Source organism: Nicotiana tomentosiformis, chromosome 6 (assembly GCF_000390325.3).
Source record: "Nicotiana tomentosiformis chromosome 6, ASM39032v3, whole genome shotgun sequence".
NCBI lineage: Eukaryota > Viridiplantae > Streptophyta > Magnoliopsida > Solanales > Solanaceae > Nicotiana > Nicotiana tomentosiformis.
Genome location: NC_090817.1, coordinates 34,602,830 through 34,630,731, shown reverse-complemented (window position 1 = coordinate 34,630,731; position 27,902 = coordinate 34,602,830). Strand labels below are relative to the sequence as shown.

At 41.3% G+C, this 27,902-nt stretch overlaps 1 protein-coding gene across 2 annotated transcripts; it reads left to right on the top strand.

Annotated features, from left to right (window-relative positions):
- Positions 1-1,140: 1,140 nt before the first annotated feature.
- LOC104091652 (L-aspartate oxidase 2-a, chloroplastic) lies at positions 1,141-27,147 on the top strand. Of its 2 annotated transcripts, XM_070177266.1 has the most exons (9): positions 1,141-1,493; positions 4,738-4,929; positions 5,029-5,172; positions 5,566-5,920; positions 11,541-11,783; positions 11,881-11,937; positions 12,045-12,125; positions 25,294-25,355; positions 25,770-27,147. In XM_070177266.1, the coding sequence occupies exons 3-9, from the start codon at positions 5,042-5,044 to the stop codon at positions 26,776-26,778; spliced, it is 1,938 nt and encodes a 645-aa protein (XP_070033367.1). In that variant the 5' UTR covers positions 1,141-1,493; positions 4,738-4,929; positions 5,029-5,041; the 3' UTR covers positions 26,779-27,147. The 2 variants fall into 2 exon arrangements, with proteins under 2 accessions (XP_070033367.1, XP_070033366.1); XM_070177265.1 differs by lacking the exon at positions 4,738-4,929 and having other exon boundaries at positions 1,142-1,493.
- The last annotated feature ends 755 nt before the right edge of the window (positions 27,148-27,902 follow it).

The following is a 27,902-nucleotide window of genomic DNA, read 5'->3' as shown; positions in this document are numbered from 1 at the left end:
AGAAAAGATAAAGGGTAAAATAGAATTATGGAGTAATAAGTTAGGACATAATTGGAAAGAAAAATAGGAAATAATGCCACCACACCAAATCAGTTGTTTAAATTCTTGATCAATCAATTGACTGGAATTGTGCCACCATGAATTAAGAATTGGAAGGGTTGTGGCCTTTATCTTGCTGGGCTATTGATAGAGTAAGCTGGATATGCTATTCCATTTGTAATTCACGTCTTTTTAGTTGTCTTAACATTTGAATCAGACTAAAGAATCTAAATTGAAGAGATAAAGGGCAGTCAAGCCAACTCCTGTTCATTTGCATTGGGAAGTGGGGGGGGGGGGGGCTTGTCGCGTTGATTAAATTTTAGCGAGATTTTAGTCCATGTAGCAGTGGCTAAGGTTGTAAGCTTGACATATCTAATTTGCTGTATGAAATAATTGGAGGGAATGACATATGTTTAGATTAGTTTTTGTTGGAGGTCTTGGTAACTAGTTGGGGGATCTGTTTTGTCTGCGACATGCTCAAATTGGTGGGTTAGGACCCATTATCAATTTTAGGTAGGATCTATCTCTTTTTTTTTAATTACTCCCCCCTTCCAATTTATGTTATAATTTTTTCTTTTTCGTATGTTCCAAAAGAATATATGATTTAACTTTAAAATTCTCCTTTTAACCTTAATGAGATTAATGAGATAATTTACACTCATACAACCATATAAATATCTACGTCACAAGTTTTAAAAATCTTTTTTTTCTTTCTAAAACTTTATATCTAATCAAGCATTATCACATAAATTAGGATAAGGGGATGAGATCCTCCGCTTCAACTTATGAAATACACAACTTATGAAATGTAAGAAGGTTCACCAAATAAACTATTTCTAGACCCAAAAAAGTGGTATCATATTGGATCGGTGGTGGTAAATAATTTTCTTCCTTGTTTGCGCTCAACTACATAATTCGGTGGGTCAATGCGGATCTATTATTAAAAACTACCTGTAAAAAAAAAAAAAGGGGTTTCCCGCGGCTGAAAGGAAAGTCAAAAAGAAAGACTTGTTTATTTTGACCAAGAAAATTAAAAAAATAAATGAATTCGTTTATTATAATTTTTTTTTTCATATTTGTGAAAGAACGCATTGGATTCCATTTCCTAAAAGCTAAGGCTCAAATTCTTTGCCTTGTGGAGGAAAAGCGATTGGGATCCTAACTTCCTTTTTCTTTAACGCCACAAATCTTACACCACGGAAACTGCAAACTGCATGCGATTAAGTTAGCCCATTGATTAGCAAAAAAAATGTCCATAATTTTAAAAGGTGGCAAAAGATACACGGTGGATTTCTAGGTGACGACTGCAGCTTTTCGTTATATATTCCGGCCCCCTCTCTCTCTTCAGTTCTCTAATTAGCTCGAATTCTGCTTCCTTGGCCAACAATCAGTTAATTTATAACTTCGAATTCGAGTTCAATTCTACTCCGGAGCGCCATTTTTGCCCCGTTAAGGTAACTGTATTGTTCAAAACTTTGTTTTGTTGATCTATTTTTTTGTTTTGTTTTGGAATAATAACTATAGTTGTATTGTTTGGGTGGGGAATGGGGTTGTAATTTAGTCTAGGATTCTGTTAGGTTGGGGTTGCTAGAATCTTGCGAAGCTTTATAAATATACGAACATGCAATTGTATGATAAACTGATAGCCGGTGGATCCTGTTGTAGCGAACATGCTATGCTAGCTCAATTCTGCTCTCTGTTCCCTTTTTCTGCTGTTTTCTTTCCCTGGTAAAGCAACACAAGCTGACACAATCCTAGCCCAAATGAGAGTAACAAAGTTTCCAGTCTCACTGCAGGAATGGAGAGAAGAGATATAGAGTGTGTTCGGTATAAAGGAAAATGTTTTCACTTATTTTCCAGTATTTGGCTGGTGAGGGGAAAATATTTTCAGGAGAATATTTATCAATGTTTGGTTGGGTGAGTGAAAATTATTTTCTGGAATATACTTTCCACTTTTTGGTTGTAAGGAGAAAAGAAATTGTTTCCTAATAACAACAACAACAACAACAAACCCAGCTTAATCCCATACGTGGGGTCTGGGGAGAGTAGTGTGTACGCAGCGGTACCCCTACCTATAAAGGCAGAGAGGCAAATTGTTTCCTAATGTTGTTACAAAATAATTTTCTTTTTAATTTCATTTAAGCCCCTTAAAGTTCTTGAAAGATTAACTGCAGAATAAAGTATTCAACATGACATGTCATTCATGTAAGAACAAGTCACTAAGAAAAAGCAAAATAATATATTAAAATTAGAAAGTTTCTAAATATATGAAAATGTCAATCTTTTTTAAATAATTCAAGAAAATGAATAATGACAGTAATTTAAAAGTATCACAGATTTACATAAAGAAAGGAAAAGGAAAAGAGAGAATGGTACATGAAATTTCAAATGCTTTGGCTAGATTCAAATTCCATACTCTATTAAAAGATATGCCTAACAGGTAAGAACATATAGGTACTGTTGTGTCAACATGCATAGCGTTTAGGTCACTTTGGAGAGAGTATAGAGCAAAAAGAGAAAATGGCAGAGGGAAGTGGGAGGGGGCAAGAACTGATTGTGCCAAAACGTTTGATATGTTCTGGATATTGGAAATTGACTTCCCTTGGGTTCTTAGGTAAGTTAGTTTCAACAAAATTAAAGGAAAATGTTTTCTTTAGGAAAATGTTTCCCCAACAATTTAGGGGAACCACATGGGAAAATTGGAAAAGATTATCAAAAAAATGTTTTTTCATACCAAATACACCCATAAGTAGGAGGGATTGTGATCAATTTTGCAAGTTGTTTATGTATTTTCAGAGATCTATTTACCTGTGATACATGTTATACAAAACAAGAGTCCATGTATATATCATTGCACTTCTCCTTTACAACTTATTTCATTTCTATTCAAACAACTTTAGCGCGTAAGAGCTGTTCATTTCCTTGAACACCACCACCACCACCACCACCAACCCAGTAAAATCCCACTAATGGGGTTTGGGGAGGGTAGTGTGTACGCAAACCTTATTCCTACCCCGAAGGAGTAGAGAGGCTGTTTCCGAAAGACCCTCGGCTCAAGAAAACAAAAAGACAAAAGGACAAAAGGAGACAATATTAGTATCACCACAGCAATCATAAGAAAAATAAGAACACCATGAAATCCAGAAGAAAGATGCAAAGCAAAAGCGATACCTAGTAAATAGGTCCTGCACTGAAAAGCGAAATAGTAAGACACAACATTGCCACTAGCTATCTTAGACAAAAATCCTACCTGGCTAGTCCCACAATGGTACGAAGTAAGGCAAGACTCAACTACCTCCTAACCTACAACCCTAATACTCGACCTCCATTGAACACCATTGACAAAGAAAGATTTAATAAGGGAAAATGAAAATTTAGATAGGTTGGCAAGTCCTGAGTCTTAGAGTAAATGATCTTCATTGGGTCTTATTGTTTCCTTGCAATACTTGTTCAGCCTTGTAGGTTCTGCTTTTTGCTAAAATAACTCTTTTTAGTCGTCACTTGTTACTTACAATTTCCTTTCTCCTAATAGAAACGTGTCCGGAAAGCTGACTTTTGGCCCTGTATGTGTTTCTGTTTTTTGGAGCCTTCAGAATGATAGTACTAGCTGTTCAGGTGTCTATTGAAGGTCTTCATTGAAGCAACAGTAAGGACATAGTTAGAAAAACTGTTGCTGAAACAAAAAGAGAAATCATTGCTTTCCCTTCCTGATGTTACATGACATAAGTATTGAGTCAAGGCCATTTTAAATGAATGCCAATGTATCTATGTTCAGGTGTCTATTGAGGGTCTTCATTGAAGCAACAGTAAGGACATAGTTAGAAAAACTGAAAAGGACTTCTTCTTAACGTGTTTCAGTCTCATGATTTTAAAGGAAATGCATTTTGTAGATACATTGGCATTCATTTAAAATGGCCTTGACTCAATACTTACGTCATGTAGCATCAGGAAGGGAAAGCAATGATTTCTCTTTTTGTTTCAGCAATAAGTGATGAAGTCTTGTGGCAACTTCCATTTGTAAATTCATTCTGTACAAGTGGATTATAGCAATTAGTTGATAAGTTCATACCTTTCTTTTCTCTACTTTTTCTCTTGCAATATGAGATATCACAGGATTAGAGACATGATGCACATACATTTGTGGTTCACTTGAATGAAAAAAAAGTATACGTTTCTTCTTTTTATGTTTCATTTCCTTTTGGTTTTTCAGTATCTGGTATGGAAGTTGTGTAATGAACAGTTTTTTCCACGCATGTTCTGCTGCAGCATTAACATGGACTAGCCATCTTGTCGTGTGAGTCCAATTTGTGGAATTCCAGTTTAAGCCCATCAATTGTTGAATCTCTAAATATTTTCATTGAATTGACCATATGTTAGATGATATGTTTTCTCATTGCCCTTTCAAGCACTTCTCCTTTTGTTTAAATGTCTCCACATGCTTTTCTACCCCTTCAATTTCCGATATTTTCTAAAAGTTCCTTTTTCTTTAATAAATCTACTGCTCCAAATGAATGAAAGAAGAGTTGTGAAGAGTTCTGACTTCAAGACCAAGCACAGTTTTGGTTGGGCTTTCAATTTTAGCTTTTAGGAAGTTGTTCCTAAGATTGTCCTGAAACAAAATCTTTTCTTTTTGTAGCTTCTACTATATTCGTTCATGCTTTAATGCAATTCATAACAAGGTTTCCCTTAAATATCCAGAGTCTTTAATTTTGCTTTCGAGTCCCAGCTGTGCAAAACGTATAACTGAAGAATAGTTTTCTGGGAGATGTTACAAGAGTTTGTTAGAAGGGTCTTTCCCTTCTAAAGTGTTTGGTTCAAGTTATCTAAATGTCAAGAGCCGATATTTTGTTATTAAGCTCAATTCTTTGCCTTGTTTGGGTGTTTTTAGAGGTAATCAAGATGATCTTTAAATGTTTAGTTTCACAAACATTCTAACCTCGGAATTGGGAGTGCTAATCTGATATGAATTCCTTTGACCTGGATTGTCAGTCAGGAAGATCATATGGCAACTGGTATCGCTTCAGTAAGCGGACAGTTACATTTGAGGAAGCCTGTCTACTGGAGGAGTAGCTATGGAAAAGCTCAGTGTCATTCCAATGTGATCCTGAACGGCATGCAAAACCAGATCCCTTGGTACGTATTAGGATGATGTTTCTTCACCTATCTCTCCTTCTCTCTCTATCTTTCCCTACTGTATTATCTTCTTTCTATTGCCCCATCTCCTCTCTTCTGGGGGAATGATTGCCAAAATGTTTTATTCTGGAGCTTTTAAGATGTTATTACATTTCAAATTGTACGGAGATAGGCATTCACGCGTTGGCTGTTGGACTGTTTATTCCTCCAATGAGAACTTACTGGAAAGAATCTTTGTATACGTGTTTAGGCATAAACCAGTAATATCTTTTTTTCATGAGATACCAGAATCCTAAAAGTTTTTCTTTTTTAGTCATTTCCTGATTCTTTAGAAAAAAAAGAAAGGTTATCATTTTCATTTTCTGGTGGTGATATGCTACTTAAATTTTCCAGGTCTTATTGGGTTTCCAAATTCTTGCGAGTTCATAGAAGTAACTATTCACAATGTCAAGTGAAAACAAACTGGAAGTCTCACAGCGGAACAATCAATTCTTGCCAGAGAGATGGCTCAACTAGGTATTTCGATTTCGCGGTGATTGGTAGTGGAATTGCTGGCCTTCGATATGCTCTTGAAGTTGCCAAACATGGAACTGTAGCTGTGATAACCAAAGCTGAGCCACATGAGAGTAACACTAACTATGCTCAAGGTGGTGTAAGTGCTGTGCTCTGCCCTATGGATTCAGTGGAGAGCCACATGCAAGATACAATTGTTGCAGGTGCTTACCTCTGTGATGAGGAGACTGTTAGAGTAAGTTCACAGAATGTTATTGTCTCTTCAGTTCCATGAAGCAGTTTGCCCTTTTTCAGTTTTTTCTCATTGGAGAGTGTTTCCTTTTACTTTTCCAAATTTTTCCCAGAATACTTGGTTGGATGAATAGGAAAGTTCTCCATCTTTCAGGTTGAAACCAAAGGACCTTTCTGTTTAGACGGCTTTTGCCACAGGATCTAGAGCTGCCAAAAATTGGAAAAGAGTAAGAGCAATGGGGCAGTTAGGCTTGTTTTCAATTTGAAGCTGAAGTGCCAAGCAACAATACTACAAGAAAGGCTCTATGCCTATTTCTTGCTTCTGATATAAGTGCTTAAAAGTTGGAATTGAAGAAAGAGTTGGAGAGTTGGGAAACCAATGGTTGGTAATATGGACGATTTCCACTGGTTTATGTAGTACTCCTATTCTTTATGGTTCAGATTGTTGACTTTTGTCTTTGAACATTAGGGAAAGAGAGTGAAGGTGACATGCAGGAAAGAAGAGATAAGAATAAGACAGGAAATTCACATGTGTTGTATCTTGGTTTGATTTTGGGATTTCATTTAGACAGTACCATGTTTTCTTCTCTTAAGGAGAACACACAAAAGTACCTTTAACACTTCTGACTTCCCTAAATCAGCACCAATTTTTTGAGGGTAACTGCTGATAAGGATAGACACTCCAAGGCGATCCAGGATTCCTAGTCATATAAGATTCTCTCCTATCCCCACAAGGGTCCTATGTGCAGAAAACTCTATCCCTTCTCCCTCGAGCTTTAACCTAGGAATCCATTTGATTATGTGAAAAAGCACAGGAGAAAAATATATTATTGATTTATTAACTATGTTACAATGAGCCCTATTTATAAGTATACATAATACATACAACAACAACAACCCAGTATAGTTCCACTAGTGGGGTCTGGGGAGGGTAGTATGTACGTAGACCTTACCCCTACCCTGGGGCAGAGAGGCTGTTTCCGATAAGACCCTCGGCTCCCTCCTTCCAAGAACTCCCCACCTTGCTCTTGGGGTGACTCGAACTCACAACCTTTTGGTTGGAAGTGGAGGGTGCTAACCACTAGAGCAACCCACTCTTGTCATAATACATAACCTACTCCTATTACATACGGGACTAGGACTAATTATATATATATATATTCACATAACTATCTAACACTCCCCCTCAAGCTGGTGCATATAAATTATATGTACCGAACTTGTTACATATGTAACTAATACGAGGACCAGTGAGAAACTTGGTGAAAATGTCAGCAAGTTGATCATTCGACTTCACAAACTTTATAGCAATATCTCATGCGAGTATTTTTTTTCTGACAAAGTGACAGTCAATCTCAATGTGTTTAGTTCTCTCATGGAACACTGGATTTGATGCAAGATGAATAGCAGCTTGATTATCACACACAAGTTTCATCTGGCTTATCTCACCAAATTTTAACTCCTTGAGCAACTGTTTGATCCAAATTAGCTCACATATTGCCATAGCCATTGCTCGATATTCTGCTTCTGCACTAGACCGAGCAACCACATTCTGTTTCTTGCTCTTCCAAGACACCAAATTACCTCCTACTAAGACACAATATCCAGATATAGAACGTCTATCAGAAGGTGATTTTGCCCAATCAACATCTGAGTATCTAACGATCTGCTCATGGCCTCGATCCTCAAACAATAATCCTTTGTCTCGGGCTGATTTTATATACCGAAAAATGCGGACAACTGCATCCCAATGACTATCACACGGAGAATCCATAAACTGACTCACAACACTCATAGGAAAGGAAATATGAGGTCTAATCACTGTGAGGTAATTTAAATTACCGACCAACCGTCTATATCTTGCGGGATCGCTGAACGGCTCCCTCGTCCTCTCAGAAGTTTAGAATTCGGATCCATCGGTGTGTCAATAGGTCTACAACCTGTCATTCTTGTCTTCTCAAGAATGTCTAAGGCATACTTCCGTTGTGAGATCACAACATCTGAGCTAGACTGAGCGACCTCAATACCCAAAAAATACTTTAATCTGCCCAGATCCTTACCCTGAAAGTGCTCAAAGAGAAGTTGCTTCAACTTAGTAATACCATCCTGATCATTGCCGGTAATAACAAGATCGTCAACATAATGGACCAGATAAATACAGAGATTTGAAGCAGAATGCCGATAAAACACGGAGTGATCAGCTTCACTACGAGCCATGCCAAACTCCTGGATAACTGCGCTGAACTTACCAAACTAGGCTCGATGAGATTGCTTTAGGCCATAAACTGACCGGCGCAAGCGACATACAAGGCCACTAGACTCCCCCTGAGTAACAAACTAGATGGTTGCTCCATATAAACTTCATCCTCAAGGTCACCATGAAGAAAAACATTCTTAATGTCCAATTGATAGAGAGGCCAACGACGAACAACATCCATGGATAAGAAAAGGCGGACTAATGCTATTTTAGCCACGGGAGAGAAAGTATCACTGTAATCAAGCCTGAATAATTGAGTATATCCTTTGGCAACTAGACGGGCCTTAAGTCTTTCAGCCTGGCTATCCGGACCAACTTTGACTGCATACACCCAACGGCAACCAACAGTAGATTTTCCTGAAGGAAGAGGAACAAGCTCCCAAGTACCACTCGTATGTAAAGCAGACATCTCGTCAACCATAGCTTGTCGCCATCCTAGATGAGATAGTGCTTCACTTGTAGACTTAGGGATGAAAACAAAGGACAAAAAAGATACAAAAGCATAATGAGGGTGATGACGGGCGATGATAACTTAAACCGACATAATGGGGATTAGGATTAAGTGTGGTTCATATACCTTTTCGAAGTGCAATCGGCTGACTAGGAGGAGCAAGTTCGCAGTAGGAGCAGGGTCAGGTGCAGGACGTGAATCAGCTGGGCTTGATGCTGGGCGCGGACGACGACGATAAGTCAAGAGTGGTGTTCCTGTGGCTGGGGTTCTAAGAGGAGCAACACTAGATTCCTTAACGGTTGGTGTGGGTAAGACTTTTGTGATTGAGAATGTAGGAGGAGCTATAGTTGGTGGGGCTAGAGCTAGAGTGGGGCTGTAGGTGATGGAGACGTGGAGGAAGGTGAAGGGGAAATAGTGAATGAATCTCCAAAAAGATGGAACTGGTAATACCTCAAAAATGTCTAAGTGACCACCTAGGCATGTGAAGTATGACTGAGTTTCAAAGAAGGTAACATCAGCAGACATAAGGCACTGCTGAAGGTCAGACGATTAGCATCGATACCCCTTACCTAAAAATACACACTTAAGAGCACGGAGAGCTAACTTATCTTTTCTTGGAGTAAGGTTATGAACAAAACATGTGCTCCCAAAGACACGAGGTGGAAGAGAGAAGAAGGGCGAGTGAGGAAACAACAAAGAGAATGGAACTTGATTCTGGATAGCTGAGGATGTCATACAATTAATAAGATAACAAGATGTGAGAACTGCATCCCCCAAAAATCGTAACGGAACATGATATTGTATGAGTAGGGTACGAGCAGTCTCAATGAGATGGCTATTTTTCTTTTCCGTTACCCCATTTTGTTGAGATGTATATGGACAAGATGTTTGATGAATGATCTTATGAGATTTCATAAACTGCTGAAATATAGGAGACAAATAATCTGGGGCATTTTCACTACGAAATGTGCGGATAGAAATCCCGAATTGATTTTGAATTTCAGCACGAAAAACAACTCAGATCGATTTTTCATCAAGAATATCCAAGTGCACCTGGAATAATCATCAATGAAACTATCAAAGTAGCGGAATCCCAAGGTAGAACTGACCTGACTAGGATCCCTAACATCTGAATGGACTAAAGTGAAAGGTGACTCTGCTTGATTATCAGAGCGTCAAGGGAAACGAGAGTGAGTATGCTTACCGAGCTGACATGACTCACACACTAGAGTGTACAAGTGAGACAAACCAGGTACCATTTTCTGAAGTTTTGATAAACTGTGATGTCCCAACTGTTTATGTAATAAATTTGGTGAATCAGTAACAAAACAAGCTGTTGATATGGGTTCATGTGATTTAGCAAGGATAAGGTAATAAAGTCCATGTGATTCATGCCCGGTACAAATAATCCGCCCCGTACTGCATTCCTGCATAAAAACAAGGTCATCAAGAAATAAAACAGAACATTTACGTGATTTGGCTAAGCGACTAACAACTATGAGATTAAAAGGACTACCGGGAACATAAAGAACTGAATTCAAAGGTAAAGAAGGAAGTGGACTTGCTTGACCTATTCCAGTTGCCGCAGTTTGAGACCCATTGGCCATTGTGACCGTTGGAAGAGATTGATGATAAGAAATAGTAGTGAAAGCAGATTTATTACCATATGATGAGACGCTCCTAAATCAATAACCCAATTACTGGGAGAAGAAGATTGTGAGACACAAGTAACGCTATTACCTGTTTGAACAACATTAGCAATCTCATAAGATGTCTTTTACATGCTTTGTACGGAAGGAACTCTATATATTCCGATAAAGAAACCATCTGGATTGGATTCAATGCATTGGATCCAACGGATACAAATGACATTATAATGTTCACGCTGGAAAAATCAGAAAATATTCTGGAAACTACTGGTCACGCCAGAAAAATATGAAAGTGGTAGGAATTTGGTTTAAATTGGATGGGTAGGCTCGGAATTGCAAGGTAAACAAGTTGTCCTGAAGAGTCGTCGCCAAAAAAGGGCCGAAAATAGCCCCACGCGCGGCGCGTGACATCTGAACTTAGCCGGTAATTTTTTTTTTCTATCGGCGCGTGAGGGCGCGTGGAGGGTGGTCTGTCGGAGATATTTTTACGGGTTGGTCGTCAAAGGCTGATCTACTTCGTGGTGGTGTTGGTTTTTGCACAACACTGATGAAAAGTGGTTAGTTCTTGCGGTAGACCTGTGTTTGCTGGAAAGACTTCCGGTTGACTGATTTCTCTTCCCGGCCGCTGGAATTTATGCACAACGATAAATCTCTCACGATTGCTCTAATAGCATGTGAGAAAGCACGGGAGAAAAATATATTATTGATTTATTAACTATTTATAAGTATACATAATACATAACCTACTCATATTACATACGGGACTAGGACTGATTATATATATTCACATTACTATCTAACAGATTTTCTTAATGCTAACAACTCATGCAGAGTTGTGACGTGCCCAATTCTGCTGAGAGTAGTAAGGCCCAGCGGATTTCGCATCTACTAGGCCCATTAACAACATACAAGAGGGAGAGGGGATAGAGTTCTCTGTACATAGGACTCTTGTGGGGTATAGGAGAGAATCTTTTTATATGATACAACTTAAGCTAGGAATCCTGGATAGCCTGGGAGTGCTGTATATTATTTTCATTTGTCTCTGTAAATATATACTGGCTTCAAGGAAGTTTTGCGTTCTTGGGTGACGGGACATCACAACTGGTATCTTCTTATCAGTTGAGATAATCGTGGTCCATGCAATTGTACTTTTTATGCAGTCTATGTGCTAAATGAATTTACAAGATGACTGATTTATTACTCCAACATTGTGTTTAGTCTACTCTTTTGAAGTCTTCGTTTTTATAAGTGTATCTCATTTCTCCAGGTTGTGTGTACCGAAGGACCTGAGAGAATTAAAGAACTGATTGCTATGGGTGCTTCATTCGATCACGGGGAGGATGGAAATCTGCATCTAGCCAGGGAAGGGGGCCACTCCCATCGTCGAATTGTCCATGCTGCTGATATGACTGGCAGAGAGATAGAAAGGGCCCTATTAGAGGCAGTTTTTAAGCATCCTAATATACATGTGTTTCAACACCATTTTGCTATAGATTTGTTGACCACTCAGGTAAGTTTATTAGTGTGAAAAATTTGCTATAGTTGTGTAAAGGTGGCAATTGAACTGTTCAGTAACGATTTAATGTTAATTTGTATGCCAAATGCAGGATGGTTCTGACATAGTATGTCATGGCGTTGATACTATAAACACGGAAACACAGGAGGTAAGTACAGTTGCTTTCACTCATGTTAACCTCCATGTTTTGAACATTTCCTCAAAATGACATAAATTGATTTCTTTGGCTTCTGCGCTCTTATTTTGAGTTTGTAGGTTATAAGATTCATTTCAAAAGTGACTTTGCTGGCATCAGGTGGAGCTGGGCATACCTATCCTAGTACTACTAATCCGCCGGTATGGGTTTCAATATCTTTTCCTTCATAATGTTGTTAGTTATGAGGGCACTCCTTGTAATCAGTAAGATTATTCAGAGTCCTAAACAGTGATATGGGGGGAGAAGGTGGGGAAGGGAATCCCTGGTGCTGGGTGGCTAATAGTTACTTTTATGACTAGCATACATATGCATTTAATTGTTGGCGATAAGCTTCGTCACAAAGTATCATTCGTAATTCATAAGGACCTTAACAATTGACATTGGTGCAAACAACATTCCATAGAGTATGAAACATGGCCTGATTTAAAACCCTTTCATGTTAAGCTAACGTGCTAATTAGAAATAACAGCTGACTGCCCTAAGTCACAAAAAAGGGATAAGTCCAAATTTACCCTTGTACTTTGCGAAAAGGTCTAGATTTATCATCCGGTTGAAGTTAGTTTGGCTCACTAGTGCCTCGCTGTTAAACTTTTGGACGATATTTACCCTTATTTGCTGAAGGACCTTTGTTTGAGGTTTAATTGTCTCTAAGTATACTGAATAACACCAGAGACTGCCACGTGTCCCACACGTGGCATGAAATTAATCCCTCCCCTTTAACCTGACCCCGTTTGACCCTGAAAAGTAACCCCCCTTTCACTAAAATTAACCACCCCTCTTACCCCCCACCCTTTTACCACAAACAAGGTGGCCAACGGAAAAACAACTCCTACACTGTCCGTCTTCATTACACTTCTGCAACCACCAAACAACCTCACCAACCCACCAATAGCACCCCAGAAAGACTCACTGCTCCTCCACTTCAACACTTTCTCGGCGAGCACCTTCCCCTCTCAATTCCACGGATCTCACCAAAATAGAACCTTCATCAGTCACCACCATTACAACTGTTTACCCGAAAAACGGATAGAGTTGAATTTATTCGTAGTTCTAAGGATATGTGATATAGCTCAATACAAATTGTAAGGATAAAAGGAAAATATCAAATATGGACCGCAAAGAAGACTAAATAAACAAAGTTGTAACAAAAGCGATTTTTGGGACCAAGCAAGATGAATCAGTTTATGAGGCTTAAAAGAATAACTCTCGAATATCAGAGAATATGTTGCTTGAATTACAATCTAAACTCCAAAAAAACTGCCCTTCCAGAAATGATAAAACCCCTATTTATAGTAGAGGGACCTTACTTTAAATATAATTAAAAAATACTCAGTGGGAGTTCCATGATAAATCAACTTTTCCACAATTCCTGCCAAGATTCTCTCATCTAGTGGGATTGCATCGGCTTATGTCTGTGAGTCCGATCTGACTCGGGCTTTTGATCTCGGCTTGAGCTTGATTCTAACTCGAGCTCTCGATCTTTGGCTTAAGCTCGATTCTAACTCGGACCCTTGAATTGATTCGGGGTCAATATTGGTTGGTCTCTAGCTCACAAGCTTGATAGCTTTACTCTGCATCATAGTTAGATTTGGATTTGAGCTCAATAACAATATCGAACTCGACATTGATCGTCCCCTCGGGTTCGAGGCTTGTTTGTTCCATCTTCGGAAACCATCTCGAAGTCTCACTTCGATCGATCATCATTCGAACTCGATCAGACGTGCGAAGGCCAAAATCTATTTCGACCGTATACAGATAGTCCCCTCGTTTCTCAGAAAGAATGTGGTGAGAAACGATATGATCTTTTAACGGCTCGATCGGATTATAACCTGACGTTTCCATCGGGCTCGATCATGACGCATGTGATAGCTGTTCCGTCGGTTTAGTCTTTCAAGGCATTTAATGCATGTCAGATGGTGGTCGGCCACTGCTGATACTGAACCGCCATCGCTTAAACCTATAAATAACCCTTCCTTTTATCATTTACCACATTTACATCTTCAATCTTCCAAATTTCCCAAGTCCCTTTTCGCATTACCCGTAAATCTGTGATTTCTTTTTACAAAAGCCCCTCTTCAATTCTACCAAATCTGTCACTTTCTTCTATTCCTCACTTTTGAATTCGAAAATGGCGAAAACATCACAAACCATTCCTCAGAAAGAGAAGGCTTCATCTTCACAATGTGCCGCCGATAAGACACCAGCAGAACCATGATTTGAGGAGTGCGTTCCTAGGGCATGTGTTCTTACTTTGATTTTAAGGTCGATACTAGTATCGAGGTACATATGTTCGATAACCGAGAAGCACCTCAAACAGCTAAAGAAAGAGTGCAATTGGGATAAAAAAGAAATAATGATTCCTTCTTCTGACGAAGATATCACTTCTTACGTGAAAGGGTTTTTGAATGTGTATACTTACCCTTTCACGTTAGGTCCCCTCGATTCCGTTATTATTGACTTCTGTCGTCAATGCCAAATAACCCTAGGCCAGGTCCATCCTTCTTTCTGGCGGATCGTTATCCTGATCCGATACTTTGTGAGCAAAATCGAGGGGATGCCGTTCACCCTTGACCATCTTATCCGATTGTACCGTCCTCGACTTTTTCAAGGAGGGTTAATAAAACTTCAGCGTCGGGTTACCAAGGCTCTGTTCTCGAGCATTGACGAGGACAGGGATCGGGGCTGGATGGGCAGGTTCGTTCGAGTGAGGACTTCGGACCTGATTCCGACCGAAAAGATGCCCTTTCCCGAGGAGTGGAATATGAAACGTAAGTGTGATCTTGCTGTTACTTCTATTTTGTTCTTTCATTTCTTTTCTCATCGACACTCTTCTTTTTGTGATATAGCGGTTCCCTGGATGCCCGGAGCAGTTCTCGATCTCAAGAACTGGGTACGAGCTCTTGTTTTGACCTTCACATACGCCGAACGCTCATGGCGTGATTTGCCAAAGGGTTGGTGGGAGGCCAAGAATCATGGTAAGCCCATTTCTCGTACTCTTTGATAATTCGAACGAGGTGGTTTCCAAATATTTTAATAAAATTTTTCATATGCAGGTTTGGGCAAAGATGCAGTGTTGAGGCCCTTGTCCAACGAGGAAGAAACTTCGGCCTCTGTTCCAAAGCCGGTGAAGGGAAATAAAAGGAAAAGAGCCACCGTTCCCAAAGATCCAAACCCGAAGAAGAGGACGGCTCGTAAGCCAAACAAGAATGCCATTCCTTTGACCGTAGAATCAGTTCTGCGTCTAAGGGATGAAGATGAAGAAGAAGAAGAAGAAAACGATGGGTCCGCGCTGGCGGCCCGAATGAAGAGAACCACCGATACCCCATCGGCAGCTGGATCGATGATGCTTTATGAGGCTCCGCCTCGAGCTGAGGATATACCGGAGAAAGATTCGGGTGGAATCCTTGAATTATCGGAGATCGAAGACGCATCTCATCGGAGCCAACAGGTGGGGGATATGACTGAAAGGGCCCTCGAATCCCTTCGAACCGAAGAGAATGCTCCAAGTGATTCATTTTGGGGCAGCAGCAATCGAAGATTCCCCCACCTTTCCCGCTTTTTTCGCAGGGGTGATTCGGGAAGCCCAAGCTCTGGGGGCCCTCGATCTAGACAGGCCTCACGATGAAGAAGATCCCTTTCGTGACTTGTTTACCGGTATCGAGGACGTTGCCGGTACTGGTGATGAATCAGATCTTTTTCACGGGGTGCGGCAGGCTTTGAATCAGGTAAGCCTTAAAATTATGTTGTCGGTACTATCTTTATGTTTACTTTTCGTTAACTTCGTTTCTTGTTTCTTTGTAGGCAGCGGCAGTTCATCGAGAAGCATGTTCTCGGTCCCAAAAAGAGCTGCGTCGATACGAGGCCGACCTTCAACGGGTTACTGATGAGAGGAACTCCCTAACACTTCTCTTAGGGCAGAGAGGAGGAAATAAAAGACCTCCGAGCTGAGTTGGCCAAGGCTTATCGAGATCAGGCCGATTTGTCTGAGCAGGTAATGATACTTTTAAAAGCCTATGGGCTTGATACCGGAACGATGGATAATTTTTCGGTCTCACAGTTGCAGCAAAAAATTGAGATGATCGGGAATCTTCGTGAGGAGGTCGACGTGATAAAAGCGGAGTCTTTGCAGTGGAAAGAAGGTATGGACCGCTTTGATGCAGAGAAAGAAACTGCTCGAGCCCAGTTATCATCGGCCGAAACCCAACTTCAGAGAATGAAAGAAAAAGGCCTGGTTCAAGCAAGAAGAATAGAGGAGCTCGAGGCTCGGTTGGCCTCTGTACTTGCCAAGGCCGAATTTGATGCCGAAAAGGCAAAGGGCGATGCGGATGCATTCGTGGCCATCTATCGGGCCGATGCTGAAGCTGCCCAGGTCCAAGCAAGAGAGGCAGCCGAGACTGCCGATACTCGAGCACATTGGGTCGCCGAACTTGCTAAGTGCCGATCTCGGAGGGAAACCCTCGAGGAGATTCATGCTCGTGATTTCGATCTCGCTGAAGAGATAAAAAGGGCCAAAGAACTCGAAGCCGATGCTGAAGCCCTGGTTTCCGATGACGATGATGATGACAATGATGATGATGATGGGAGTAAGAGCGGATCCGAGAACGGGGGGAGCCCGATAGAGAAGAGACCTCTCCTGAGGATGACCAGGAAGCTTAGTCCTTAATTTTTACGTTGTAATCAATCATGTAGACAATTTTGTACATAGACAATTTTGCCGACTTGCTTCTGTTTTGTGAAGACTTTTTCATGCCTTATGAATGTTTTCACAAGGATTTCAACAACTTAATCAAATTTGGACTTCGTAGCCTCTATAATCGAGCGAGTGCTTATTCAAACTTGAAGTGACGTAGCCCTTAGGCTTATTAGTTGAGTCAATGATTCGAGCTCGAAGAAATATAGCCCGTAGGCGTAATGGTCGAGTGCGTGCTTGCTCGAACTCGAAATAAAAGTAGCCCGTAGGCTTAGTAGTCGAGTAAATGATTCGAACTCAAAGTAATGTAGCCCGTAGGCGTAATGGTCGAGTGCTTGCTTGCTCGAACTCAAAATAAGAGTAGCCCGTAAGCTTAGTAGTCGAGTGAATGATTCGAACTCGAAGTAATGTAGCCCGTAGGCGTAATGGTCGAGTGAGTGCTTGCTCGAACTCGAAATAAAAGTAGCCCGTAGGCTTAGTAGTCGAGTGAATGACTCGAACTCGAAGTAATGTAGCCCGTAGGCGTAATGGTCGAGTGAGTGCTTGCTCGAACTCGAAATAAAAGTATTGTAGCCCGTATGCGTAATGGTCGAGTGAGTGCTTACTCGAACTCGAAATAAAAGTAGCCCGTAGGCTTAGTGGTCGAGTTTATCTTAATTCTGTTTGCATAATAAATCTCCAAATAGAGGAATTTTTCTTGGATATAAGATGTTGGCAAAGAGGAGAACTTTCTTTGCAAGTCACTATACATGTGTTTATATTTCGTGTCTGGGTTCGGGCCAACTACATGAGCATGGTTCGTTTTGACCATTTGGCTCTTACAACTTTTCCTATTGGAAACCCGTTGTTGCGAAATAACTTTCTTGCATCAGAATTTGATATATTCGAGGGCTAATGCCCCCCAGTATTCGAGGTCGATTGTAAAGAGGCCTCAGATACTATTGTAAGCGCAGCACGATCATTGGTTGCCTCATTAAAAACCTTGCCGAAAAATCCATTTGGGATAAAACCGGTCTAAGGGAAAAAGAGTGCAACACGTGCTTTCAGATCTTAAGGCTTCGTATTGAAGGATCCATCTTAGCTCCTGATCGGACTTCTGCAGGGGTCAGTTTTGGAATGTAAATGAATATGGGAGGGTCGTACCTTAGCAGTAGTATTGTTTTAGATGTGACACATTCCAATTGCTTGATAATTGTTTGCCGTTTATAATGCCGAGCTTGTCTGATCCCTTTCCGACGTTCTCGAGAACCTGATATGGTCCTTCCTAGTTCGGTCCTAGTTTTCCTTCGTTCGGATTTCAGGTATTGAGGGTGACTTTCCTTAGCACTAAGTCCCCGGGCTTGAAATGGCGGAGCTTGGTTCTTCGATTATAATATCTTTCGATTCGTTGCTTTTGGGCGGCCAATTGGACGAGAGCAGCTTCTCGTTTTTCGTCCGATAATTCGAGGCTAGTGTTCATAGCCTCGTTATTTGATTCTTCTGTCGTGTATCGAAATCTGGTACTGGGTTCGCCGACTTCGACTGGTATCAATGCTTCAGACCCATATACTAAGGAGAACGGGGTTGCCCCCGTACTGGATTTTGACGTCGTTCGATATGCCCTAAGGACTTCGGGTAGGATTTCTCTCCACTTTCCTTTAGCGTCGTTCAGCCTCTTCTTTAGGTTTTGAATGATAGTTTTGTTCGTTGATTCGGCCTGTCCGTTCCCACTGGGGTGATACGGTGTTGATAATATCCTTCTTATTTTGTGATCTTCGAAGAATTTCGTCACTTTGCTGCCCACAAATTGTTTCCCATTGTCACATACTATTTTGGCGGGTATCCCGAATCGGTATACGATATGATCCCAGATAAAGTCTATAACATCTCTCTCTCTTACTTTCTCGAACGCCTGTGCTTCAACCCATTTAGAGAAATAGTCAGTCATAAATAAAATGAATTTAGCTTTACCTGGGGTCGATGGCAGAGGGCCGACGATATCCATTCCCCATTTCATGAATGGCCATGGGGATAGGACCGAGTGAAGTTGTTCTCCGGGTTGATGTATCATTGGTGCAAACCTTTCGAACAAATGCCTTCGCATCTTTGCCCATATCGATCCAATAATACCCTACCCTGATTATTTTTCGAACTAATGGATCGACACCGGAGTGATTCCCACAAGTGCCCTCGTGCACCGCACGTAAGATGTAATCGGTATCTCCTGGACCCAAGCATACTGCCAATGGTCCATCGAATGTCCTTCGGTATAGCGTTCCATCTGAAGCCAACGTGAGTCTAGCAGCTTTAGTCCGTAGGGCCCTTGAATCTTTAGGATCCGATGGGAGCTTTCCGTTCTTTAAGTATTCAATATACTTATTTCTCCAATCCCAGGTTAAGCTCGTAGAATTTATCTGGGCGTGTCCTTCTTCGATCACGGATCTCGAGAGTTGAACGACAGTCCCCGAGCTCAAGTCACCTTCCTCGACCGATGATCTCAAATTCGCAAGTGCATCAGCCTCACTGTTTTGCTCTCGTGGAACTTGCTGTAAAGTCCATTGTTTGAAATGGTGCAAAGTGACATGTAGTTTGTCCAAATACCTTTGCATTCTATCTTCTCGAACTTCGAAGGTTTTGTTTACTTGACTTACCACCAACAAAGAGTCACATTTGGCTTCAATGACTTCTGCTCCCAAGTTTTTAGCTAGCTCGAGACCTGCAATCATGGCCTCATACTTGGCCTCGTTGTTAGTCAACCTGGTAGTTTTAATAGATTGCCTAATAGTGTTACCCGTGGGTGGCTTTAAAACTATGCCTAGCCCGGACCCCTTCACGTTCGAAGCCCCGTCCGTAAAAAGGGTCCATACCCTCGATGACGTACCCGATTTCAACAGGAGTTCTTTTTCGACTTCGGGTACGAGGGTTGGCGTGAAATCGGCCACGAAGTCTGCTAAAATTTGAGACTTGATGGCCGTATGGAGTTGATATTCGATATCGTACCCACTGAGTTCAACGACCCATTTGGCCAATCGGCCTGATAGTTCGGGCTTGTGCAAAATATTACGAAGTGGGTAAGTCGTTAATACGCATATGCGCTGACATTGAAAGTACGGTCGTAACTTTCTAGAGGCGCTTATCATTGCAAGTGCCAATTTTTCTAGGTGCGGATATCTAGTTTCTGCTTCTCCTAAGGTTCGACTTATATAATAAATGGGAAATTGCGTACCTTGCTCTTCCCGAACTAGGACACCGCTTACTGCGATTTCCGATACTGCCAAGTATAAGCAAAGTTTTTCGTCTGTTTTTGGAGTGTGAAGTAGTGGTGGGCTCGACAGATATTGTTTTAGTTCCTTTAATGCCTGTTGGCATTCCGGAGTCCAAGTGAAATCGTTCTTCTTTTTGAGTAGGGAGAAAAATTTGTGACTTCGATCTGATGATCTCGAAATGAATCGGCCTAAGGCCGCAATCCGTCCCGTTAGCCTTTGTACAACTTTCACGCTGTCCACGATGGTGATGTCTTCGATGGCTTTGATTTTATCGGGGTTAATCTCGATTCCCCGATTTGACACCATGAAGCCGAACCGACCCCGAAAGCACATTTTTCGGGGTTGAGCTTCATGTTGTATTTCCTCAAAATCTCGAACGTTTCCTGCAAATGGGTCAGATGGTCCTCTGCGCGTAGGGATTTAACTAGCATGTCATCAATATAACTTCCATTGATTTACCTATTTGTTATTCGAATATTTTATTTACTAAGCGTTGGTAAGTAGCCCCTGCATTTTTTAGCCCGAAGGGCATCACATTATAACAGTATGTTCCATATTTGGTGACAAATGAAGTCTTTTCCTGGTCCTCCGGGTTCATCTGGATTTGATTATACCCGGAGTAGGCATCGAGAAAAGTGAGGATCTCGTGACCGGCTGTGGCATCGATCATGCGATCGATGTTGGACAGCGGAAAAGAATCTTTGGGCATGCTTTGTTCAAATCCTTATAGTCCACACACATTCTAAGTTTGTTCCATTTTTTAGGCACTACAACTATATTGGCTAACCATTCGGGATATTTCACCTCCCGAATGGACCCTATCTTGAGAAGTTTGGTTACCTCGTCTTTTATGAATGCGTATTTTACCTCGAACTGAGGTCTTCTCTTTTGCTTCACCGGTCTGAACTTAGGGTCCAAGCTTAGCCGATGCGTCGTTATGTCTGGTGGGATCCCTGTTATATCTAAATGGGACTAGGCAAAGCAATCAATGTTATCGATAAGAAATTGAATAAGTTTCTTCCTGAGTTCGGGGCTCAACCCCGTTCCTAGGTATACCTTTTGTTCGGGCTAGTGCTCGATTAGTGTGACTTGCTCCAGCTCTTCAATTGTTGATTTGGTGGCGTCGGAGTCATCGGGAATCACGAAGGATCGAGGGATCCTCTGATCATCATCTTCTTCGATCTTCTGGTTATCTGGCTGGGTCGAAGCCGATGTCTGTGATTGCTATTTGGTATCTCGTTTTCCTTCTGAGCCCGATCCCTTTATTGGCGAAGGCGAGGATATTGGTTTCGCTTCCTCGACGGCGAACATTTCTTTTGCGGCGGGGTGTTCTCCGTACACTGTTTTGACTCCTCTCGATGTTGGGAATTTGAGGACCTGGTGTAGGGTCGAAGGTACAACTCTCATGTTGTGGATCCATGGCCTTCCGAAAAGGGCGTTGTATCTCATGTCGTCTTCGATCACGTGAAACTTCGTTTCCTGGATGGTTCCGGCCACGTTTATTGGTAGAATTATCTCGCCTTTGGTGGTTTCACATGCCATATTGAATCCGTTTAGAACCAGAGTTGCGGGTACGGTTTGGTCCTGCAGGCCGAGCTCTTCTACGACCTTCAATCTGATGATGTTGGCCGAGCTACCTGGATCAATCAACACACGCTTAACTTTAGTTTTATTCATGAGTACGGATATTACCAGTGCATCGTTATGAGGTTGTATGACTCCTTCTGCATCTTCGTCATTGAAGGACAAAGTTCCTATGGGTGTGTAATCTTGAGTTCGAGATCGATTTTCTCTCACAATCGATGTTTTAGTGCGTTTAAGCACTGGTCCCTGAGGGGTATCGACGCCGCCGATGATCATGTGAATGACGTGCTGTGGTTCTTCCTGTTCGTTTTGCTTGCCGAAATCCCTGTTTTTAAAATGGTTCTTCGCCCTATCGCTAAAAAATTCCCAAAGGTGCCCTTTTGTTGAATAACCGAGCTACTTCCTCTCTTAGTTGCCTGCAATCTTCCGTTCTGTGGCCATGGGTGCCATGGTATTCGCATATTTGATTGGGATTCCTCTGGGCAGGATCGGTCTGCATGGGTCGAGGCCATTTAGTGTCTTTGATGCGTCTGATAGCCGATACGATGGCGTATGCATCAACGCTGGAGTTATATTCCGATAACCGAGGTGCTTCCTTAGATCCGACAGGCCTATCGAAACTACTTCTGTTTATCAGCCCCCGGGACCCTTGACCTCGATCACTTTTTTTTTTATTTTGCCTGAGGTTATGTCTAGATTCACCGACTCTGTGGCTTCCGTTTTACGGTTGGTATCGATCCCCAATCGGACCTCGTTCCCGATTAGTATCCCTTTGATTAGCGGGTTCAGACCCCAATTGATCATCTTCGACCCTAATTTTTGATTGGTACCGATTGTGCACGTCGGCACATGTGATGGCTGGGTATTCGATCAGGTTATGCTTTAATCGCCGTGAAGCCGTCGAACTTTGCTCGTTCAAACCTTGAGTGAAAGCCTGAACAGCCCAATCGTCTATGACTGGTGGCAAGTCCATTCGTTCCATTTGAAAACGAGATACGAACTCTCTCAGCATCTCGTTATCCTTTTGTCTTAACCTTGAAGAGGTCCGATTCCCTTGTTACGACTTTTATGGCGCTGACATGTGTTTTCACAAAAGAATCTGCTAACATGGCGAACGAGTCGATGGAATTTGGTGGTAGGTTGTGATACCAAATCATTGCCCCCTTCGAGAGGGTTTCTCCGAATGTTTTTAGCAACACAGATTCGATTTCATCGTCTTCTAAATCATTGCCCTTGATGGCACATGTGTAAGAAGTGACGTGCTCGTTGGGATCGGTCGTCCCGTTATATTTGGGAATTTCGGGCATACAGAATTTTTTGGGGATTGGTTTTGGGGCTGCGCTCGAGGAAAAAGGTTTTTGCACGAATTTTTTTGAATACAACCCTTTTATCATTGGTGGAGCTCCCGGGATCTGATCGACCCTAGAGTTATAAGTTTCTACTTTTTTATCAAGTTTTTACTTTTTTATCGTTGGTTTCGACTCGATTTGTGAGTTCCTCGAGCAATTTAGCAATTTCGGGAGTAGTCCCCGATTCTTGCTCATTTGACTTTACTATGGCTGGTTCCGTTCTGTGAGTGATTTCTCGGAGTGGATTGGGCTCCGGCCTGCTTTGTAGCTGGGTTTGGCTCTGCAACTGAGCTATTGCTGCCTGTTGGGCTTGCAACATTTCGAAAATCATACGCAAGCTAACGCCATTTTCCTCGATGTTATGGGTATCTCGAGCCGCAGACTGAGTGCCACCATGGATGCTATTCTCGGGTTCAGCATGTAGGTTCGCCTCAATGGCTACATGCGAATTGATATCAATTGGCGCTCCGATTCGAGCTCCAACGGTGTTCACAAGTGGTCTTTCAGTACTGGGTGTCAAGTTGTTTTCGTCTTGAAGACCGGCCCCGTTATCGATCGGTGAAGCCATTTGATTGATGGTTAGTCGTAGCTAATCCGAAATTCAAGATATTTTCGGAAACAAGCGTAAAACACAATGGCGTATTTTTTCAGATTCGTATCAAATAACCACTGTTATCCTTAGCCCCACGGTGAGCGCCAAACTGTTTACTCGAAAAACGGATAGAGTTGAATTTATTCGTAGTTCTAAGGATATGTGATATAGCTCAATACAAATTGTAAAGATAAAAGGAAAATATCAAATATGGACCGCAGAGAAGACTAATTAAACAAAGTTGTAACAAAAGCGATTTTTGGGACCAAGCAAGATGAATCAGTTTATGAGGCCTAAAAGAATAACTCTCGAATATGAGAAAATATGGTGCTTGAATTACAATCTAAACTTCAAAAAAACTGCCCTTCCAGAAATGATAAACCCCTCTTTATAGTAGAGGGACCTTACTTTAAATATAATTAAAAAATACTCAGTGGGAGATCCATGATAAATCAGTTTTTCCACAATTTCTGTCAAGATTCTCTCATCTAGTGGGATTGCAACGGCTTATGTCTGTGAGTCCGATCTGACTCGAGCTTTTGATCTCGGCTTGAGCCCGATTCTAACTCGAGCTCTCGATCTTTGGCTTAAGCTCGATTCTGACTCGGACCCTTGAATTGATTCGGGGTCAATGTTGGTTGGTCTCTGGCTCATAAGCTTGATAGCTTTACTCTGCATCATAGTTCGATTTGGATTCGAGCTCAATAACAATATCGAACTCGACATTGATCGGCCCCTCGGGTTCGAGGCTTGTTTGTTCCATCTTCGGAAACCATCTCGAAGTCTCACTTTGATCGATTATCATTCGAACTCGATCAGACGTGCGAAAGCCGGAATCTATTTCGACCGTATACAACAGCTTTACAACCCCATCAACGAGCCGCCCCTCTACCATAGCAAAACCCATCGTCTTTCATTTTTAATGGTTGATGGTGTCGCATAGGGAAATTTTTCCGGCGACATTTTTTTTTTTTTTTTTAAATTTTTGAAGGTTCTGTGGTCTCAAACTTTTATGAAAATTTCAGGGATGGTTAATTATGGTTGGGGTGGTTGCTGCCTAGAGATAAAGGTGGAAGTGATTGTTTAGGTATAGAGGGAGTACTTTGGGTGACGGTGGAGAATGGTTTGGGGTGGGATTTTGGGAAGCTATTGCTTGAGTATTGGATGGTGAAAGTTAACTAGATGAAGTGGGTTTGGGGCAGCAACATGTTGGGCAATAGAAGCATTACTGTGTTGCAATGGAGAAGGGGAATAGATGGAGCTCTTCACTGGAAGTTGGGCAAAATGGTCTAAGAGCAGTGCCGGGGTTAAAGGGAGAGGGTTAAAGGGGCAGGGAGGTTTATTAATTAGCCACTTGTGGGACATGTGACACATTTTGGTGCTAAACAGAGTAATTAGATATTAATTAAAAAAAGAGATTAATCAACTGTTAGCAAATAAGGGTAGATATAGTCCAAAACTTTAACGGTGAGGGCATCAGTGAGCCAAACTTCAAACCGAGGGTAAATCTAGACCTTTTTGCAAAGTACAAAGGGAAATATGGAACACCCCCCCCCCCCCCCCCAAAAAAAATAAAAAAAATAAAAGTTCTGGGTATAATAGATGATCCTTTCCTTGGATGAGTGGATTCTTGTCAAGACACATTGTTCAACGTTGTAATAACCTGGGTTAGGCATCTGCTGTGGCGCTGTTATGCTCGTTATCAAATTTGCCTTTCTTTTGAAATCATTTCTGTAAGTTTTTGGAGCAACTAATTGGCGGTGGGGCCAATTCTGTTTTTATATTTGACAACTTGTGCCTTTATTAATGAAAAAAAAAGTTTTTTTAATGTGGGCATGATGGTTGTAGGTTGCAACTGGAGATGGAATGGCTATGGCTCATCGAGCTCAAGCTGTAATTTCTAACATGGAGTAAGTGATCCTCAGTTGCATTGCATTCTCATTGCACAATATCTCTGCCCCTGCTTTAGTGAGTTGTGCTGTAAAATCTGCTAATCTTGATTTCATCCTTTTTTTGCCTTCTTGATTTCTGCATCTTGTTCTGCAATTCATTCAGAATTTGCACTTTTGACTAAAAATACAAGGGTGTGTTCAAAATGTTGTGCGGGATGATATTGGATATGCAACTTGAATTTTTCAGGATTAAGGGCATCAAATTTTCTTCATTGGGGGATTTAGTTGATGTAGAAAAGATTTCTAGTCTAGCAGTCTGCTCTCTAATTGATGGTCCTCCTTTGATCATCTTTTGGATGGTAGACAAGTTTTTATTTGCGAGGTTGATGAAGGTTGCATTAGTAATTACAATTCTCTTCCTCGTGTTGCCAGGTTTGTGCAATTCCACCCAACCGCTTTGGCTGATGAAGGCCTTCCCATCAGACCAACAAGAACCAGAGAGAATGCTTTTTTGATAACTGAAGCTGTCAGAGGTGATGGAGGCATCCTTTACAACTTAGATATGGAGAGATTTATGCCAATGTATGATGAAAGAGCAGAGCTTGCCCCGAGAGATGTGGTAGCAAGAAGTATAGATGACCAGCTCAAAAAGCGTGGTGAAAAGTATGTTCTTCTTGATATCAGTTACAAGCCCCGAGAGAAGGTTCTTTCTCATTTTCCTAATATAGCTGCTGAGTGTCTCCGCCATGGGTTAGACATAACACAGCAGCCGATTCCAGTGGTTCCTGCTGCTCACTACATGTGTGGTGGAGTCCGTGCTGGACTCGAGGGTGAGACTAACGTGCATGGTCTTTATGTGGCAGGTGAAGTTGCATGTACTGGTTTACATGGTGCGAACCGACTTGCTAGCAACTCGTTGCTTGAAGCACTAGTGTTTGCACGAAGAGCTGTACAGCCTTCAATTGATCACATGAATGTGTCTAGAATTGATCACGGTGCTTCAAGTTGGTGGTCGCGGCCTGTAGCTCCCATGTTACTAGGAGATACAGTACATGGCAAAGTCATTCACCGGACAAGGGAAGTAAGGAAAGAACTGCAGTCAATCATGTGGGAATATGTTGGAATTGTTAGGTCTACCTCAAGACTGACCGCAGCTGAGAAGAGAATCAGAGAGTTGGAGTTGGAATGGGAAACATACCTATTTCAGCATGGCTGGGAACCAACAATGGTTGGAGTAGAGGCTTGTGAGATGAGGAATCTCTTCTGTTGTGCCAACCTGGTAGTTAACAGTGCTCTTTCTCGACACGAGAGTCGCGGGCTTCATTACACCATTGATTTTCCTCATGTTGAGGAAAGCAAAAGGTTGCCAACGATCATTTTTCCGTCACAGCGAAATAGCTCATGGAGCTCGCGGCAATTACACAGGCAGCAGATATGTTAGATGCTCTTACCTATTTGCCAATCCTTCCTGCTAAAACTTGTCAAGCGCAGTGCATGATTAGTTTTTAGGTAAAGAAGATGCTCATGGGTTATTGTCATTCTTCCTGCCATTACATTTGGGGCAGGGCAATGTCATTCTTCGGTGAAATATATATATATATATATATATATATATATATATATATATATATATATATATATACACTGTAGACAATAAATTTGCGTCGGGAAAATAAAATCAAGCTGAAAAATATTGCAACAATCGTAGTATTTTATTTCAAATATTTGAGTGTTACAATCTCTATGAATCCTCTGATTCTTCTTTTCAACGGTAAATAAAAGAGCCTTTGAGCTTAATCTTGAATTTTAATTTATTTTAATCCAAGTGCTTGGGCTTGCAGCTTGTTCTTGAATCTTCGTCTTGATCTTTTAATCCGTAGAACACTTGAATGCTTGTAGCTTTTAGAGAAATCTGCAGCGTTTGATCCACAAGCTCCCTCTTGCTTCTTGTTATAACTTCTGGTCCCCTTTCTGGGTTATGAAGACTCTTATTTATAGTTGTGGAAGGGAGAAGTTGTGATAAGAACAAACTCTTTCCGACCAATCAGATTGAAGAGTGACAAGGCCGCATTTGATTGGCCAGAACATGTCACTTGCATATGTGGCGTGATTTCATTGGCCTTTTAATGTGACTTGGCATGCCTGGTCATTTTGACACGTGGCATGATCATATTGGCTCTTTCGTTTGACTTGGCGTGCCATGTCATTTGACATGTGGCACCAAACTGGGCCTCTAGAAAGATGACATCGTGGGCTCATCACTTTAGCCCAATTAAATGGGCTAGCCCAATGGATTAAGACTTATTTATTTAATCCATAAAAATGGGACATATACAATTAATCCACTTATATTAGCCCAATAAATTTATTTGAACTAATATATCTTGAATTTCAAATATAGTTCAAATTATTTTATGAACTTAATTTTAATAAAATTTATATGTCTACAAATGCCCCCTACTTCAAGACTTGTCAGGAAGAACATCTCAAACATAGAAGACTAGGCTTGAAATACCATGAATGCATGCAACGGTCATTAATACCCCATAACTCCAATATGAAGGA

Excerpts from the sequence above, each read along its gene's own strand:
- LOC104091652 (XM_070177266.1), top strand. The coding sequence starts at position 5,042 with ATGGCAACTGGTATCGCTTCAGTAAGCGGACAGTTACATTTGAGGAAG. Across the intron at positions 5,173-5,565 it reads ATGCAAAACCAGATCCCTTG|GTCTTATTGGGTTTCCAAAT; the intron begins GTACGTATTAGG and ends TAAATTTTCCAG. Across the intron at positions 12,126-25,293 it reads CTAGTACTACTAATCCGCCG|GTTGCAACTGGAGATGGAAT; the intron begins GTATGGGTTTCA and ends TGATGGTTGTAG.